This window comes from Oncorhynchus nerka, linkage group LG5 (assembly GCF_034236695.1).
Source record: "Oncorhynchus nerka isolate Pitt River linkage group LG5, Oner_Uvic_2.0, whole genome shotgun sequence".
Taxonomy (NCBI): domain Eukaryota; kingdom Metazoa; phylum Chordata; class Actinopteri; order Salmoniformes; family Salmonidae; genus Oncorhynchus; species Oncorhynchus nerka.
In genome coordinates this window covers 20,437,799-20,456,864 of record NC_088400.1, presented here as the reverse complement: position 1 = coordinate 20,456,864, position 19,066 = coordinate 20,437,799, and the positions used below count along the sequence as shown (strand labels likewise).

The window sequence follows — 19,066 nt, the reverse complement described above, 5'->3', positions numbered from 1 at the left end:
ACAGACATGTTGTAGTCAGTTTACATGTTGGTAAAAGGAGTAAGAATTGTCCGTAATCACTCAATCGCTAACATCAGATCTCAAACAGGATACGTGTAAATCTGTGAAAAACGTCCCCCTTCTTTCACATGTCAGCTATAATCCTGTTAGATAAAATCACATCAGTGCGGCGGAAACAAGGAAGCATAGAGGACACAAGACTGAGAAGGCACCATGAAATGGTTAAGCTTCGATGATCGGTTGTGGGATTGCGTGGAGAAGACGTGACGCTACCTGCCCATCGTTCTGAACACCGTTCTCGTGTTCTCCATCACCGAGGAGGTGAATTACCTGGTCCTGGTCGAGACCCAGTGGTCTACTGTGTGGAAGACTGCAACTCCTCGCGCAGTACTTCATGTTGGGAAATATCACATGGAACGCCTCGTTGTTTGTGAAAATCAGGCCCAGCATCAAAGGTGTGTTTCTTGGCTTAGAAGGTATCGCGCAAGGCTGGAGGTAATCTAAATAGACAGTGGTTCATCATTAGGTTCAGACTGCTTTAATCACTTGACTGTGTGTTGAGACTATGCAATGATGGCCAGAGGTACCTCATCAATTAGGCTAGTGATATTCAGAAAATGTTATGGAGCAGAGATTGATCTCATCATTCAAATATTATTTCCCCAGTGTTCATTTCCTGTTATCTGCAGTTATTACATTGTAACACACCTCTACTTGACCCACAGGTACAGCTACACATATAGCTCCCCCACAGTGCTCCCTCTGCTATGACAGTAAGGTGTGTGTCTAAGACGAGACCACCACTGTGTGTTCTTCGGCCAGTGTGTGGGCTTCCGTAACTACCACTACTTCCTCAGCTGTCTGCTGTTCATGTGGACGGGGCTGCTGTACACTGTAGTGGTGAACACAGGTCTTCATCATCATCCTGAAGGAAGGAGTCACGCTGCACAGCATCCTGCTACAACCCATGCCCTGGATCATGCTCATCTCTGGTTAGACTGGGAGGGAGAGAGGGGGAGGGTGTATGTTCAGAGAGAGAGAGCAAGGGAGAACCGAGCGAGTGAGAGGTGTATATGTGAGCGAGAGAGAGAGAGAGGGTATGTGTATCTGTATGTGCAACCTGGTCTCTGAGCATTTCGTATTATTCAGTACGTAAATCCGTCACACTCCATTTAGTATGATATGTTACGTTTCATATGGTATGTATTAATTTGTGGATGTACATGTTACGATTTACAATTTGTATTATAGTTTACGAATGTACAAAGCATATAATATGTTACAAATTTGCAAATGTACTATTTGTTACGAATTTGCTGAAAGTATGAAATGTTACGAATTCTATCAAGGTGGCTAACATTAGCTAGCTGGCTAACGTTAACTAGGTTAGGGTTAAGTTTATGAGTTAGGTTAAAGGGTTAAGGTTAGGGTTAGCAAACATGCTAAGTAGTTGCAAAGTATCTAAAAAGTAGTAAGTAGTTGAAAAGTTGCTAAAATGCTTAAGTTGTCCCTGATGGGATTCATTATACGCCCACCCATACACCCTGGACAACCACCTTAGTTTTGTTTTTTCCTTAAAGGAAAATGCCACCCAAAAACTATATTTTGGTATTTGTTTCATTTGTCCATTTTTGACATAGTACCACAATTGCATCATGCTTTGTCTTCTAAGTTAGTCTTAGTGTATATATGCCTAGAAGTATGCTTGTTAATGCTTGTTAATACTTGTAACTGAAGTTTTATGCCTTGTGTGTGAATCCATGCAATTTCTGAAGCAAAAATGTTGCTAAGAATGTCTGGGAGTGGCAAGAGGAACAGGAAAATGAGCTGTTATTAGCAGAGATATTTGGAACTCTCTTTGTTATTGGTCTATTAACTAATTTAGACCAAGTGAATCCAGGTTAAAGCTATGATCCCTTATTGATGTCACTTGTTAAATCCACTCTAATCAGTTTAGGTGAAGGGGAGGAGACCGGTTAAAGAAGGATTTTTAAGCCTTTAGACAATTAAGACATGGATTGTGTATGTGTGCCATCGAATGGGCAAGGCAGAAGATTGAAGTGCCTTTGAACAGGGTATGGTAGTAGGGGCTAGGCTCACTGGTTTGGGTCAAGAACTGCAACGCTGCTGCTTTGTTTTTTACAACTTGTAGAGGTGAGGGGGTACAACTCAATATTAGGAAGGTGTTCCAAATGTTTGTTATACTCAGTGTATGTGATGTGTTTGAGTTTCACTATCCCTGAATAAATGTCAAACTATTGATTATGCTTTGACCTCCTTCTCTATCAATATTGTCTTAAGGGTATATCTACTAGGTAATGTAGCACTCAGCATTTGACATTTAAAATATGTATTAACACACTCATACTTATTGGTCAGTGGCACTCCTGCTACAATTATTTTGTGCTCCTAATTGTGGATGCATTTGGATAAAAATGAAATGAAAAGGTATTTATTGGAATTGTGTCTCTGTGTGTGTCTTGGTACTATAGCATATTATTAGTGACATAATGGCGTATGCATAACATATGTACCTCTCGTGTTTATTATGATAAATACATATCTGGACCCTGAAACTGGAGCTCACTCCTTGGTGCGCCCCACCCAACGGTAAACACGTGCATTCTTGGTGACGGAGCCTCAAACACTGGAACAGACTGGGCGCGAAGGAGAGATGATGGGAATGGGATATTCTGGAAGCAGTACAGACTTGCAATGACGTGACTTTTAAAACGAAAGGCTATTGTATGCAAGACTGGAATGCTTTCGCAAAAAAGCCCCTCTTGCCTCTCGGTTCCGTGGAGGAAGTGTTAGAGATGCCCGCGGAAGATGTTGAGCTTCTGGCAAAAGAGAGTGGGAAATAATGATTGCAGGGATGATGAGGCTGACAATACAAATATATGGCTGCACGTAAAGAACTAGCTTTCCCTTAGAGTGCATCAGATTGAATGTTGTTCATGCTACATCAGATATCAACCGGAGAACCGATGTTGCTATGGTGATATGAGATATGAGCAGAGGGAACAGCGACGAGATGAAGGCAGCGGTGATAGAGCATCATTAAACAGAGACCCAGTCTGCGGTCCATCCACCAACGGTTCAGATGAACACTCAGGACCTGCAGAGAAGTGAGAGGAGAAAGTACTGTATACGGTTTGACTTTGCCCTAAAAATATAGACTTGAAGAGATATTACAGTGAGAAACACTGAACCCAACAGCAGAATGACTGAATACACCAGGCCTTTACTGTTGATGAACACCTGCCAACCATAAAAACACTCAATCTTTGCATCTGGGAACCTCAAGGGTATAGCGTCTAGCAGCTTTTTGGTTTGTCAACCAGAACCACACAGAAACGAATCAACACCAAAAAAATATGTCCCTATCTCTGATCCGTAGTCGACCACCAGAGTGCGCAGGAACCAAGGAAACCCAAGTCCCAGAAGCACATCAAAGATATTATTACCAATGGAGATAGAGACAGCCATGTCCCCCATACCTAAAACACACACACACAATAGTCATAACAAGGCATACAGTTAGAGACAGGCATGTCCTTCATACCGTACAAAACAAACAAACAAAAAGGCTAACGTCACAACACACACAGACCGTTTAGAATTCCGGTACCTTGTCGTGCGACGATGAGGCTGGCCATACAGTCTGGTACGCTGGTGCCAGCTGCCAGCAAGGTGATGCCCATCACCACCTCAGGGATGCCCAGCGTGAAACTGATAATGGTCACCTGGAAGGGCATTAGGTGACATAGGAGATTATGTGATATGTGTTATGTGTAGGAATGTGTGTGTATTTTTATGTGTGAGCTGGTGTATGTGTGCTCTGTAGTCATACCATCCAGACCATGAGGTAGGAGAAGAGTGCGATCCAGAGTGTGGAGGCCAGAAAGGTCAGGAGGTACCAGCGGCTCCAGCGAGGCAGGACACAGTTGGGTACAGTGCAGCAGAGCAGTAGGCACAGAGGCCATGACACCAGCCAGCGCACACGCTCACAGTGCCCTCCTGAGGACGGAGGAAGCAGCACCTTGGTTTTCCAGTCATCAATCAATCAAGTGCAACAGTAGTCACAAAGAGCTTTACAGTAACCTGACCTCAACCTACAAAGAGCTTTACAGTAACCTGACCTCAACTACAAAGAGCTTTACAGTAACCTGACCTCAACCTACAAAGAGCTTTACAGTAACCTGACCTCAAACTACAAAGAGCAAGAAGCAGCAGCAAGGAACCAGACTTTATCATCAGAATAAGTAAGGCATTACTCACCTGGCACTATGAAGGGACTGAAAGGGACCACCTCTTCTTCCTCCAGCTCCTCCTCTTCCTCCTCTTTGGGCTGTAACCCCCCTGTGTTCCCTTCCGGGCCCCCATCCCTGTCTCCGTCCCCCTCCAGGGACTGCCTCTCACTGTCCCCCGCCCCACCGCTCTCTATTCCCCATGTGGATATGGAGGAGGAGAAGGAAGAGAAGGTGGAGGAGAGGGCGGATGGAGAGCATACATTTTCAGTTGAAGGAGCTACTGTATGTCTGATCCAATAGGAATATGTTCCAATCGATTGAAAAAATATCTGAAGCAATGTGGATACAAGTGTGTGCACACACACACACACACACACACACACACACACACACACAAACCCACCTCTCTTCAGCAGCACCATGTCAGTGTCACAGTCGACTCCTCCATGCCCAACTGTGGTGGTCCGTCTCAGGGTACTGAAACAGGGCTGATCCCCTCGACCACAGTGCCTTTCCACCCAGCCTGACAGGGATCTGTTGAGCCTACACACAGACACAACACACAGTATCACAACCAACATCTGTCATGGATAGATACTGTACCTTGCTTGTGCTTATAGGAAGAAAATGTTGGGACTCCCGAGTTTTGCGGCGGTCTAAGGCACTGCATCTCAGTGCAAGAGGCGTTACTACAGTCCCTGGTTCGAATCCAGGCTCTATCACATCCGGACGTGATTGGGAGTCCCAAGGGCGGCACACAATTGGCCCAGCATCGTCCAGGTTTGGCCGGGGTAGGCCGTCATTGTAAATAGGAATTTGTTCCTAACTGACTTGCCTAGTTAAATAAAAAAATATTTAAGAAATAAGAGGGCGCACTGAACAAACCGCAAACTATAAGACGCACAGGCAAAGCAGTCGATGGATAATGTAGTCAGTTACTCACTTCATGATGATAATGTAGTCAGTTACTCACTTCATGATGATAATGTAGACTAGATACATGGAGATCAGTATGATGGTCTCCCACTTACAACACAGAAACACTCTTTAAAAGGAAAACCTGTATGTATCACTGAGTTATAAACATGTAGAGAACCCAGTCTTGTTAATGGTCCAGTGTCCAGTACCAAATCACTTTGTCGTCATAGATCACCACAATCAGCATCAGTATAGACAGGATGTAGTAGAGAGTATAACGGAGCAGCGGCCACCAGCTCAGAAAGATGGGCTGCAAGAGAACACAACATACTGATTAACAACACCTATCTAAATCCTGTCATATTGCTTTCACCTGTTTCAAATAAGGTGAGTTACCTGTACGGCGAAGATCCCACAGATGCCGATGATGACGAGGATGCTGAAGACAGCCGATCCCACGATGGTGCCTACCCCCAGGTCACCCTTAGTGATGAAGACACCTGGGAGGACAAGAGGAGGATAACACCAATGCATATTGAGCCAATCAGTCCAAATCGGTACTCATTTGCAGGCCACTTTTAGTGACCTGGGCCATGTTCAGATTGAAATCGTTCTGAAACTTAGCAGATAGAAATGCCATGACTGGAGCTGACGTGATTGTTATTCTATATACCAGAGAGGTATGTTTGTTCTACATCATACACTTTTATCTGAACATTGGCCAAAGATTTGTCCTGCCCAGGATCAAGGATGTAGAATACTGACCAATCAAGGAGGTGAAATAGCTCAGGAGCGGAGCTTCCAGCTGCCATGAACGTTGCCCCGGCAACACCCTCACTAAGTTGAAGATTCTAGAAGAGAGGTTAAGGAGGTTAATGGATAAACAAAGCGGATTTGTAATTTAAAAAAAACTGCAATCAGTGAAGCAGCAATAATGAGGGAAACAAACCACAGGTTGGCATTTATTGAGATGACTCATGTACTGGGCACAGCAATGCAGAGTGGTCAGTAGCTGGCACAACCACAAATTCATACAATCTCATTTTAAACCTAACCATAACCACACTGCTAACCCTAATGTCTCACCCTCCCCTTAAATTAAGAAAAAATAAAATAATTATTAAATCATGACTTTTTACCATATAGCCAATAATGACTTTGCAGCTGGCCCATCTAGCAGAAACCGCTCAGTTCTGCCTCCAAGGTAAGACTCATGACAATAAACGTCAACCTGCAAAGAAACCAACAGAAGTGGGAAGGATTCTTTATTGTCACCTCTGATATCTTCTCCAGTGATGGAACGAAATAGACATCACAGACTATAGCCAGGGCATAGAACATGTAGACCACCTAGGAACATGTAGACCGCCTGAAAAGAAACAGCCTGTCTGTGGACTGAGTTGGATGACATAGAGATTGTTGGGGTACTGTTACAGTAGAATGGTGTACTACGACAGCAGCGTTGAACAAGGTAGTAGGCTACATAGAGATCCTGTTAAATGACTATATACTGTATGTATCCTAATTCCTAATGACATGGTAGGCCACTCACACAGACTACATGGAGAAGAACTGCTCCTTTTCTCCTCTGCTCTGTATAGAAGACATCTGCTGGAAACTTGTGGATTGCTGAGAGTGAGGGGAGAGAGACTGAGTGTGTTTTCTGAAGAAGGGTTCCAACCAAGGTAATAAGATACATTCAGTTGGTTGCACTCAAAAACTTTAGCAGTGTTCAATATTGTCTCCTAGCAACAGGCCCACAGCTCCTGTTTAAATGGACTCTTCGGAACATATGTCACTGTCACATGACTCAGCAGCGGCGCTTTGGAGGAGAACACAACAGAAAGCACAACCTACCTCAGACCCCTTGGCCTCGAGCCTAAGTTCACTCACATAGGCCTACTGCACATTTGTACTCACCCTGAACACGCATACACGCTACACACACACTCACGCAAGCACGCGCACAAACACACACACCAGACGTGACAAGGGCAGGCGCTAACAACAGGGGTATTGCGTCTATAGGATGGCACTTCAAAAAGCTCAAAATACTGCTACCAGTTTTAGAATGTAGCATTTAGTTGCCTAGCAACGTGGACCTCAAAGAGGTATTGCTGTGGGTTTAGGCATCTGTTTGTACCTCTTTAAAGACATGATGACTGACAGACAGAGGATTTGACAGGCTAGAGACACTGGATGAGTGAGTGGGAAGCAAAAAGACAGAGCAGGGAGGGGAGGAGTAATGCACAGGTAAAAAGACAAGACACCAAAGATCCAAGAGCACAGGGACACAGGAACAAAAACACTAGTGCACCAGCTCTGGGCATTGTAGGAGTGTAGAAAGTGTGGTTCTCCTCTTCTCTCTCCTGCATTAGTTCTCTCTTAGACCAGGGAAAGTCACCAACAACATCCCTGGGGCTGGGAGAGTCTGTCAGCATAGAGCAGCATAAATTATTTCCTAAAAGGAAATATTATTAAATATTATCAGCTTATAACAAGAAATCACATTGTTTTCATAATATTATTGCAAGATAATTTAATAATTAAACAGGTGTGATTGACTAAACCACTAGTATTTTATGCATGAATTAAATGAATAACGGGACTCCCATTGGTATGAATAAACCCTGGGGGAAACACACCTGTTACGTCTAGGTGGTGCACGAGCTGGGTGGCAGTGACGATTCCGACACCACAGACACAGAGCCGCCAGAAAAGCCGCTCAGTTGGCTTCCATCGACTGTAGGCCAGGTTCCCATCGACTGTAGGCCAGGTTCCATCGACTGTAGGCCAGGTTCCATCGACTGTAGGCCAGGTTCCCACACATTTTAGTATGATTATGATACTATTTGACGTGAAATTTTCACTTGTTGACATTGTTGATCAGTTGTATGTGTACGGGTATTTAGGGTTCATTTGCATTTCTGAGACAGTTATGAACAGTTGTATTGATGGCAAACCACATTTGATATTTGATACACATTGCAAACTGGATCTTTTAGATAGTTTTATACAGAAAAATGTGATATTCCAAGATTACTATTTGAGAACATGCACATCACACAATGAATTTATGTATTGAATCTATCTACAGTTTACAGTTACATAATGACAATGAGGAATCATATTCTTTAGTGTGAAAGTGTTAAAGGCCCAGTGAAATAAAAAACACGTGATATTCCCGTTTTATATATATTTCCACACTATGAGGATGGAATAACACTGTGAAATTGTGAAAACAATGATAATGCCCTTTTAGTGTAAGAGCGGTTTGAAAAGACCGCCTGAAATTTCAGCCTGTTTCAGTGGGCTGGAGTTTTGGCCTTCCATGGCGACGTCACCAGGCAGTAAATTAGTTAATAGACCAATAAACCTCTTTTTGACCATTTTAATTTAAAACAATCACAGTAAGTTACTTAATTGTTATAAATAATTGGATTTTGAGGTAAAAAAAATCTCTGCATTGGACCTTTAAGACCCACTATTGTATTGCTTTTAGGAGTGCCACAGCAGTAACCATACATCATTATGTTTGTAGTATCACTCTTCATGTATGTAGTGTTCAGCATGTTCTATTCACTCACGGTTGGACTGATTGCACTGTTTTCATTGCTTTAAATACTTCGGAGGATCCAGTTTTTAGAGAATGAGTGTTGAGTGAAATACCAGTCTGTGCAATAATCTATTTAGCAGTTTCCCTCCTTTTATAGTTTACATAATTTAGCCAAAATCTACCCCTCCCCGAGTTTCTTGTAAATTTTGGAGGTGTCAATTGCTGAAGTATGAACAGAAGCTTGGGGATTGCCTATATGTCCATGTCACTTCCCTAAGACACATTTTCCAATACAGTTTTGTTAGCAGATACATTGACATTTTAATAGGGCAAAAGCAGTTTCAATACAAAAAAAAGTAAATAAAAATACATTATTTACCATAAATACTCATTATGGAGATCATTAACATGATATCACAAAAGAAAATCAACCTAAATGACACTTAAAACAATTACAAAAGGTCATACAGTACTGACATTGTGTTCTATGATTGTTTTCCATTGACGTTGTTAGTATATACCGGTACTTTACAAAATTCTACTAGAAAAAAATCCCCAACCCCATGGAATATCAAGTGATATATAAAATGTAAAAATATAATAAATCAAAGTCTAAAGAATTGAGTGTGTGTGCATTCGAACTCAAGTACATGTGCAAGTCTGCATGCAATGTGCCTCGCTCATTGTGGCACAGATATGAACAGCTACAAAAACCTTAAAGATGATAGCTGACAAATGTTCAATAATGTTAGATTTAAAATCAGACCAGCAGTAGAACGTGATTCAGTCACAATAGAATGACTATGGTTGCCTCCCAAAAGGCACCCTATTGGACCTTGGTCAAAAGAAGTGCACAATGTATTGAATAGAGTGTCATTTGGGACACAGAATATGGACCTTGGCGCCAGAGGTTCCTTCGTTTTTTTTGTTGTTGCAGGAAAACCTTTGAGATAAATGTTTTTAAAAACATCCAAAAGAAGTAGACAGACAAAACTTCACTACAAAAGTCCACTATTAATATCCCTCAACCACGTGATCATATTTTGAAATCCATAAATCAATACACTTGGTTATTTTTAGAACAAGTAAAAATAGATAATTTGGCAACAAATGAAGCACACTGCCTATCTTAGCAGTCCACACCATATAAAGGAGAGGGGGGAGAATAGTTAGCGTGAGATGCTAATCCTTTCTTTATAACATGAACTCTGTAGAGACAGTGGTAACGGTAGTCTCTGCAGAGTGTGTAACAGTCCAGGGGAGATAACAGCCATGATAGGAGGAGAGACGGGAAGGGGTGGGGCTTGCCGACAGGGTTGTGGTGAGAGGACTCCCTCCTTTCCAGTCCCCAATCAGACCCAGACCCTAGCTCCTGGTCATTAAGGGGTGTGGACCAGGGTGTGAGGGCTTACTGTCCTTGTGTGGGGTGGTAAGGTGGGGTCCCCTGGCTGAGGGCAGGTTACTCTGGGGGGGCCCCAAAGATACTAATAACTAACCCCTATTCATCCTCTGTGGTGGGGCTCTGCTGCTTGTATATGGATGCCTTGTCCTTAAGCAGCACCAGGCAAAGGTGACAACTCCAACTACCTGGAAACACACACAGAGAGAAAAAGAGTTTAAACTCACCAGTACAACATCAACATGTGGGCTTCATTGAAGTCAAGCAGGAGTTGTGGTTAGACTGTGACATACCTTCTGGGGGCTCAGTCATAGGAGGGTTGAGGCAGTACATGTGGTATCCTCGATCACAGTCATCACAGAACAGCAGCTGGTCCTGACAGACAGAAACAGAAGCAGTGTGTGTGAGAAAACAACACAAAGAAAAGGAGAAGTATGAAAAGGCAGAGGTGGAGCAGCACTCACGTCGTTCTCTGAGGTACCACAGACATTGCAGCACTTGCACTCGATACACTGCCAGCGGTACGTCTTCACAGCTGCCATCATCACATCTGTGAACTGCAGGCAGGACGGGTGACCTGAAGGGAGACAGACACAGGTCTCTTCTCAATGACTTACCAACCGGGCTAAATAAAGGTTTAAATACGTCAACAGAACACAAACAGAGCCAGAGGACTACATTATAGTCTAGTATTGCTAACATTAGTCTGGCTGTTTACATTTATGAATTTTGACAATGCTAACTCCTGGCTGTGGCAAAAATAAATAATGGATTATTGTGGACTCTATGTCACTATGGGCCTTCAGACACAAGTCAGGTTAAATTGATTTTGCCTGAACTATCCCTTTAATAGAAATGGGGACATGGGTGGGAGGATCGTACCAGAGCGTCCGCAGTCTGAGCAGGACACTAGCTCCTCTGACTGGCCGGTCTTCTGGTTGTGGGCAGAGTCTCCCAGACAGAAGTCGCAGTAGTCGTTGGGCAGGGCCAGACCGTTAGGGCCTTTCTTAGGGGCTGGAATAAGAGAGGAGACAGAGAGATAGACAATACACTGACATTGCCCTAGAATACTGATATCCCTCTGAAACCAGAGTAGAGTGACTAACTTTGCAATAGTTTGACTCACTCGAGGTGCACTTCATTTAGCTTTGGATATGCACTTTTGGGACTAATCCATTGCTGTAAATGAAGCGCACCTCAACTATTAAGATCTGCATTTGACCCAGGTCTGGTATCATGAGATAAGCAGGAGTGATTCTCCATCTATAATAGAAACGACCAGCTCTATAGTAGACGGTGATTCCAGTGGCTATCATTCCAAACAGTGACTCACTCTTGTGCGCCTCAGGCTGGCGCCGGGGGGGAGGGGACTCTATCTCCTCTCTGTCCTCCCCCTCTTCCTCCGCCAGATGGGAGTGTGTGTAGTGGTAGCTCAGGCCCGGACGGTTCTTGTAGCGCTTCCCACAGACTGCAAACACACACAGCATCATGGTGTAAGTCATCACACACATGAACAACTGGATTTGCATCACGCATACACGCATCAGAATTTACATCAAATAAATGTATACTCACTGTCACAGGCGTATGGTTTGTCCTGCTCCTCCAAGGCTGCAGCGGCTGCCTCCAGTTTCTTCTTTCCATTTCCCACTCCACGACCCTTGGACTTGCCCTTCCCTCGTCTCTTGGGGGTCTCATCCTCAAAGTCCTCATCATCCAGATCATCCAGGTAGTCATCGTGGTCCAGAACCCTCTGAAAGGAGAGTAGAGTTTGAGATAATATTGGTGCACTGACAGACTATTGGGAGAAACTCTAACCATTTTGTACAGATTATTCGGAGTCTGGTTTGTAAAATGTGCATTGGTCCCATCTAACCTTGCGGATGCGTCCAGAGGAGGTGTGGCTGGAGACCATGGCAGCCACAGGTTCAGGTGTGGCTGGGTTGTCTTCCGGGGCCCGGGGGTCCGGTGGACCCCTCCTCTCCAGGGGCTCCCCCTTCAGCAAGGCCTCCAGGCTGCTGCCATCCACCGCTCCCACGGCATCCCGTTTCAGACCCAGCTCCAGCTCCGCTACACAGAGAGATAGAGGCTTATTCAATACCGAGGAGGCAGAAGACTACACTATTCCCTCTGACACATAAAGAAGAACCAATAAAAAGTCGTATGAGGAATTGTACCTGATTTGACAGGGGGGAAGGCCAAACGGGGGTCCTCGGGAGGGTGGGACCGTCGTTTCTTCCTCCAGCGTCGAGACGGATAGCTATACAGCTGCCCAGGAGCCATGCCTGATCAACAAAAAATGTTGATCATTAAAGAGTGCTTTCAGGAGAGTGAATGTGTGTGTGTGAGCAAGTGTGTCTTTGCTACAGACCTGCACTCCTGTGTCTCTTCTCCATCCAAATATAGCAGTTGCTTTGAGCAACACCTGTCTGAGAGTCAATGAAAGGCATAAGGATGCTCCTCTCAGCACACAGACGAGCATTATAGCTGTGGCACTGTTCCATAGCATCCTTATAGTACTGCTCACCGAGCCTGAAACAAGAAAGCAGAATCAGACTCATGTTAGACTAGAAATGATTATGGTGGCTAACCTAACCCCTTCAAAATGAATAATCCTGTATTGTTGTACAGGACCACTCCGTTCCCTGTAATATTACAGGATAATATCTAGCTACAGTTTTACAACAATCAAACCACTCTGTGTATTCCACAGAGTCTGATTAACGATGTTGGAAAAGTTATGAGCAAATGTACGAAAACACTTGGCTGCTGTAGCGAACAATACAGAGACTGTAGGTAGACAATGCAGAACCGCAGACAGGGTGTACTTGAATTGTTGGCAAGGTAGCTGCGCTGGTCTCAGTGAACGATGGGCCTATTTATAAAGCTAGCTACGTAGCTATTAGTTAACGTTAGGTGCAATTTAATCACCATATTCTGTCGACCGTTTATACATTTCAATCTTGTACTGAAACAGTATACTGTACGTTAACAAAGGACAATCGTTTTCAACTGAAGCATTGTTGTCTAATATAAGCTAGCTAAACTTGCTAGCTAGTTAGCAAAGAGAAACAATAGCCATAGCTAGTTGGCCATCTACGTATAGACAAGGCATTCCTGTAAAGTCAACTAGAGGGCAAATAGTAATTTTCTCCATCATTTCCAACACATTGTCAACTCCTACGTCGGGGCCTACATCTCTGAAAGTGTCACATGCTCCTACTCCTCCAAAAAATTAAGGACAACTTACACAACACTATCTACGGCCGCCGCCATGTTTGCTCAGTGCAGTCGTCAAAATGTCCATTGCGCCTGCGCGTGTAGCTGGGTTCAATATCCATTTCCAGTTAATCAAAACAAAGGTCCTTTTGAGTATTCTCATGTAAACTTGAGCAATTTGCAGTAGAAAAATCACTGGTTGAACAATGTCAGCTGAAAATAAATACAACACAATACGCAGATTGAGAAATAATTATTTATTGACAAGAAGAGTGTGAGAATCAGAATGTATGACTGATAATCATTGAAGTGCCCAACATGTCTCAGGAAAACTACACTGTAAAATAAGTAGTGATTCGGTAGGATAACAAGCACTTCACCTTCGCATTGTCCTTGTGGAGGTCCGGCAGGGTGAAAGGGGGTTGTGGGTAAATTAAGTGATGGTGGACATCTCTCTCGGGGGGGAACAAATACAAACCGACAATCAACTCTGAGGAGGAAGTAGAACTCTATTTACAACAGCAAGGGAAGCATTTGAGCTAATGTGGTTGGTATGTAGGGTGTAAAATGAGGCAGTGTGTGTGGTGGCTAGGTTAATATTAAGTCATATTTACCCTCAGGGCCTTTCACGATGCTCCCTACACATCTGGAGAAGATGGCATCAAACGTCTCGGTCAACAGAAACTTCTGTCACACGCAAAGAAAGAAAAAAAACAATCAAATTCTGATATAAAATGCAAGTCAACATCCTAGATATGTAAAACTAACTATAGAGTCAGTAACCAAGAGAAAAGGAAAAGGTACCTCTATCGGCTCATGTTTGGAGTCCACAAAGGGTCCCAGTGTGGGTTAGAGAGGAGATGTAAGGGATAAACATACAAACTTCAGTCAGAGAGCAAGTGTGTGTCTGTGTTACCTCATAAAGAGAGGTAAATTCTACTGACCAGTATGCAGACATCGGAGAGGTCCCCGACAATGACGTTGATGAGGTCCACCAGGGGGTCAAAGGTCAGGCCATCAGAGGGGATGTAGGGAGAGGGTGTCTTGAGCATCTCCATGAAGTCATACAGGTCAGCTTGAGAATCTCCATGATGTCATACCGGTCAGCTTGAGCATCTCCATGAAGTCATACCGGTCAGCTTGAGAATCTCCATGAAGTCATACCGGTCAGCTTGAGAATCTCCATGAAGTCATACCGGTCAGCTTGAGAATCTCCATGAAGTCATACCGGTCAGTTTGAGAATCTCCATGAAGTCATACCGGTCAGCTTGAGAATCTCCATGAAGTCATACCGGTCAGCTTGAGAATCTCCATGAAGTCATACCGGTCAGCTTGAGAATCTCCATGAAGTCATACCGGTCAGCTTGAGAATCTCCATGAAGTCATACCGGTCAGCTTGAGAATCTCCATGAAGTCATACCGGTCAGTTTGAGAAACTCCATGAAGTCATACAGGTCAGCTTGAGAATCTCCATGAAGTCATACCGGTCAGCTTGAGAATCTCCATGAAGTCATACAGGTCAGCTTGAGAATCTCCATGAAGTCATACCGGTCAGCTTGAGAATCTCCATGAAGTCATACCGGTCAGCTTGAGAATCTCCATGAAGTCATACCGGTCAGCTTGAGAATCTCCATGAAGTCATACCGGTCAGCTTGAGAATCTCCAACAGAGTTTTTAGTCCTGGAATAGGCTTGATCAGGATCCAGGAAATCAAACAAAGATGTTTTAGAGGAATCCCTCTCCCCTCAGAGTTTAGATGCTACCAACTTCATCCCTGAGATATTCATGCCCTCTATGGCGACCACCTGTCCAGGGAAGAGCGAGTACTCTCTGAGTACACTGCTGTCTACTGTTTCCTTTGATAGTGGTGCTTAATGGTTTAATCCATAAAATAAATAAATCACTGGCAAAAACAATGTCTCTGTGTGTCTTCCAGTTTTAATTTGCATTCATATCATATAAAAATACATATTTATTTTGTAATTCATAAACATCACAATACTAAACAAATAGAATAAATTGTCTATTATTATACAAGAGAACAGAAACGTCAACATGTTCAGATTTCCTTGCCACTTGCATAGTTCTTGGAAGGTCTGCTGCCGGTGAGTGTGTCCGCCTAAGGAACACAATGGTAAACATAGGACTAGTAAACCATAAGTTCACATACCATTTCCATGGCCACAAGAGTATTTATAATACTGAACTCAACTCATCTCCTGTACAATCTGGAATATATCACAGAAGTAACACAGCCATAGTGTTAGGCTTGGCCACTTATCATGATAACACAACATATCATATTATAAATGGCTCACATCAACACCCTTATCCCAGAATCCCTAGACACTCTCCAATTAACATACCGCCTGTCACGACTCCTACCGAAGGTGGCTCCCCTTCCTGTTCGGGTGGTGCTCGGCGGTCGTCGTCACCGGCCTACTAGCTGCCACTGATCCCTTTTCTGTTGGTTTAGTCTGATTTGTTTGGCCTCCTGCTCTTCATGTGTTTGGCTATTTAAGTCGGTAGGCCGCCTGCTCTTCGTGTGTTTGGCTATTTAAGTCGGTAGGCCGCCTGCTCTTCGTGTGTTTGGCTATTTAAGTCGGTAGGCCGCCTGCTCTTCGTATGTTTGGCTATTTAAGTCGGTAGGCCGCCTGCTCTTCATGTGTTTGGCTATTTAAGTCGGTAGGCCGCCTGCTCTTCATGTGTTTGGCTATTTAAGTCGGTAGGCCGCCTGCTCTTCATGTGTTTGGCTATTTAAGTCGGTAGGCCGCCTGCTCTTCATGTGTTTGGCTATTTAAGTCGGTAGGCCGCCTGCTCTTCATGTGTTTGGCTATTTAAGTCGGTAGGCCGCCTGCTCTTCCTGTGTTTGGCTATTTAAGTCGGTAGGCCGCCTACTCTTCATGTGTTTGGCTATTTAAGTCGGTAGGCCGCCTGCTCTTCATGCGGGCTTGTTTATTCCCACTTTATATGTGTGGTAGTGCGATCTTGGTTTGGTTCCTGTTTTGGGCATTTGTTTTATGACGCTCAGTTTAGTTTTATATACGATTTTGCCCGGTGCTGAATAAAGAGCTATTCAGAACTTTCTGCCTCCTGCACCTGACTCCTCACCCACTATGCCTAAGATTGTTACACCGCCCCAACAGATCCACAGATGATGCAATCTCAATCGCACCCCACACTGCCATTTCCCACCTGGACAAAAATAACACCTATGTGAAAATGCTATTCATTGACTACAGCTCAGCGTTCAACACCATAGTGCCCACAAAGCTCATCACTAAAGTAAGGACCCTGGGACTAAACACCTCCCTCTGCAACTGGATCCTGGACTTCCTAACGGACGGCCCCCAGGTGATAAGGTTATGTAACAACACATCTTCCACACTGATCCTCAACACGGGGGCCCTTCAGAGTTGCGTGCCTAGTCCGCTCCTGTACTCCCTGTTCACCCACGACTGCGTGGCCAAGCACGACTCCAACACCATCATTGTTTGCTGACAACAACACTTGTAGGCCTGATCCCCGACAACGATGAGACAGCCTATAGGGAGGATGTCTGGGACCTGGCAGTGTGGTGCCAGGACAACAACCTCTCCCTTAATGTGAGCCAGACAAAGGAGCTGATCCTGGACTACAGGAAACGGAGGGCCGAACAGGCCCTCATTAACATCGACGGGGCTGAAGTGGAGCGGTTTGAGAGTTTCAAGTTCCTTGGTGTCCACATCTCCAACGAATTATCATGGTCCAAACACACCAAGACAGTTGTGAAGAGGGCACGACAACACCTTTCCCCCTCAGGAGACTGAAAAGATTTGGCATGGGTCCCCAGATCCTCAAAGTTATTCAGCTGCAACATCGAGAGCATCCTGACCGGTTGCATCACCGCCTTGTATGGCAACTGCTTGACATTCGACCATAAGGTGCTACAGAGGGTAGTGCATACGGCCAAGTACATCACTGGAGTCAAGCTTCCTGAAATCCAGGACCTATATACTAGGCGGTGTCAGAGGAAGGCCTAAAAATTGTCAGACTCCAGTCACCCAAGTCATACTGTTCTCTCTGCTACCGCACGGCAAGCGGCACCGGAGCACCAAGTCTAGGTTGAAAAGCCTCATTAACCTCTTCTACCCCCAAGACATAAGACTGCTGAACAATTAATCAAATGGCCACCTGGACTATTTACATTGACCCGCCTTGTTCTTACACTGCTGCTACTCGCTGGTTATTATCTATGCATAGTCACTTTACCCCTACCTACATGTACAAATTACCTTGACATACCTGTACCCCCACATACTGACTCGGTACCGGTACCCCCTGTACTGCATATAGCCTCGTTATTGTTATTTTATTGTGTTACTTTTTTTTTTTTTTTTTTACTGTTTAGTTGGTAAATATTTTCTTAACTCTTTCTTGAACTGCGTTGTTGGTTTGTGGGCTTGTGAGTAAGCAATTCACGGTAAGGTCTACAACTGTTGTATTTGATTTGATCTTTATAATTGTGGTGTTTGAGTAAACAGAAATATAACCACCTCTTCTAACTCCAGTGGGTGTTACTCATGAAGTCTCAATGAATCACAATTTGATCAACAGGAGTTTGACTGTGGTCTGCTTCCTATCCCTTGAGCACAGTGAGCTGTAACTGCATGTTAAATCATATTGTGTTGAGACTTTGAGTTAAGCCTGTGGTAAGACAAAGACTCATTTTTATTGTTGAGTGAACCACAGATTATTCAGTCAGGGTAACTAAAGCAGAGCTTTTGTTGAGTTTATTTGCTCACCCATGAAGTCAGAGAGGAATCGGTCACTGTGCTGGAGGAACAGGAACAGAGAGAGGGTCTGATCCACAGAGGGGATCCATTCTGGCTCAGGTTCCTGACACTGTGCTCTGTCTATACTGTACACAGTGTCACTGCAGAGGGGATCTGTTGAGAGGTGGTAGCAAGGTAATGTTAATGGTAAGATAGTGTTGAAAGAATGACTGTTTGAAATTAGCAGATGGATTGTTAGAATCATTACACACTAAATTAGTTTGTCAGCAAGGTTCTGGTCTGAAAATAATAATTAGTTTGTCAGCAAGGCTCTGGTCTGAACATTATAATACATAACAAGCCGTGTTCAGTGGATGGCATTTCAGAATGTAAACATTTCATGAATATTGATGATGATGATAGGCTACATCCACCTCTTTGCATAGTCACGCCTCCTCAATGCTAAATTATGGAAATGTGGTTAATGCCCCATATGACTCAATCCCTCACTGCAAGGAGTGGGTGTTTAACCTGTGTATCAGGATATGTTTTACGCTGTAGGAAGGCTGAGGGCCCCAGCAGGGGAAAAGTTACTGGGCTGTAAAGCACCACGTACCACTGGGGTTAAAGACTGATGGTTCAGTAGGAATAAGGGTCTACTGTCACTAGTCAGACATCTTTCAAATGGTTTTATCTAAACAACTAGTCCCCAAAGCAAGGGGATATATGTGTGAGTGTGATTGATGTGACTGATAAAGGATATCTGTATGACTCTGGTTGCCAGGTTGGAGTACTGCAATATACAGGGGGTGAGAACTATGACTGATAGGAGGTTCAGCTCCCCATACAGGTCTCTCTCCATGGCCTCAGGCAGGATGAGTAGAGACATCCTGCTATTTAAGTCGGTAGGCCGCCTGCTCTTCGTGTGTTTGGCTATTTAAGCCGGTAGGCTGCCTGCTCTTCGTGT

General features: G+C 44.1%; 1 protein-coding gene, 1 long non-coding RNA gene and 1 pseudogene across 2 annotated transcripts; 1 reads left to right on the top strand and 2 right to left on the bottom strand.

Moving 5' to 3' along the window:
- The first annotated feature begins 368 nt into the window (after positions 1–368).
- LOC135571768 (uncharacterized) lies at positions 369–2,262 on the top strand. The gene is made up of 2 exons (XR_010463921.1): positions 369–455; positions 726–2,262. It is a non-coding gene; the product is annotated as an uncharacterized LOC135571768 (long non-coding RNA).
- Positions 2,263–2,632: 370 nt separating this feature from the next.
- On the bottom strand, positions 2,633–8,079 carry LOC115116813 (sodium/potassium/calcium exchanger 3-like; annotated as a pseudogene).
- Positions 8,080–8,168: 89 nt separating this feature from the next.
- LOC115116814 (zinc finger protein ubi-d4-like) lies at positions 8,169–13,479 on the bottom strand. The gene is made up of 10 exons (XM_029645290.2): positions 13,377–13,479; positions 12,498–12,658; positions 12,304–12,411; positions 12,003–12,196; positions 11,702–11,879; positions 11,460–11,594; positions 11,009–11,140; positions 10,591–10,703; positions 10,420–10,501; positions 8,169–10,314 (listed from the first exon to the last, which is right to left on the bottom strand). The coding sequence occupies exons 1-10, from the start codon at positions 13,400–13,402 to the stop codon at positions 10,226–10,228; spliced, it is 1,218 nt and encodes a 405-aa protein (XP_029501150.1). The 5' UTR covers positions 13,403–13,479; the 3' UTR covers positions 8,169–10,225.
- Positions 13,480–19,066: the final 5,587 nt, after the last annotated feature.

What these genes read in the sequence shown, in the direction of transcription:
- LOC115116814 (XM_029645290.2), bottom strand. Translation starts at nt 13,402, where the DNA reads ATGGCGGCGGCCGTAGATAGTGTTGT. An exon ending in CTTCCCCCCTGTCAAATCAG is followed by an intron (nt 12,197 to 12,303) that starts GTACAATTCCTC and finishes CTCTCTGTGTAG; the next exon opens with CGGAGCTGGAGCTGGGTCTG. An exon ending in CTCAGACTGCGGACGCTCTG is followed by an intron (nt 10,704 to 11,008) that starts GTACGATCCTCC and finishes GTCTCCCTTCAG; the next exon opens with GTCACCCGTCCTGCCTGCAG.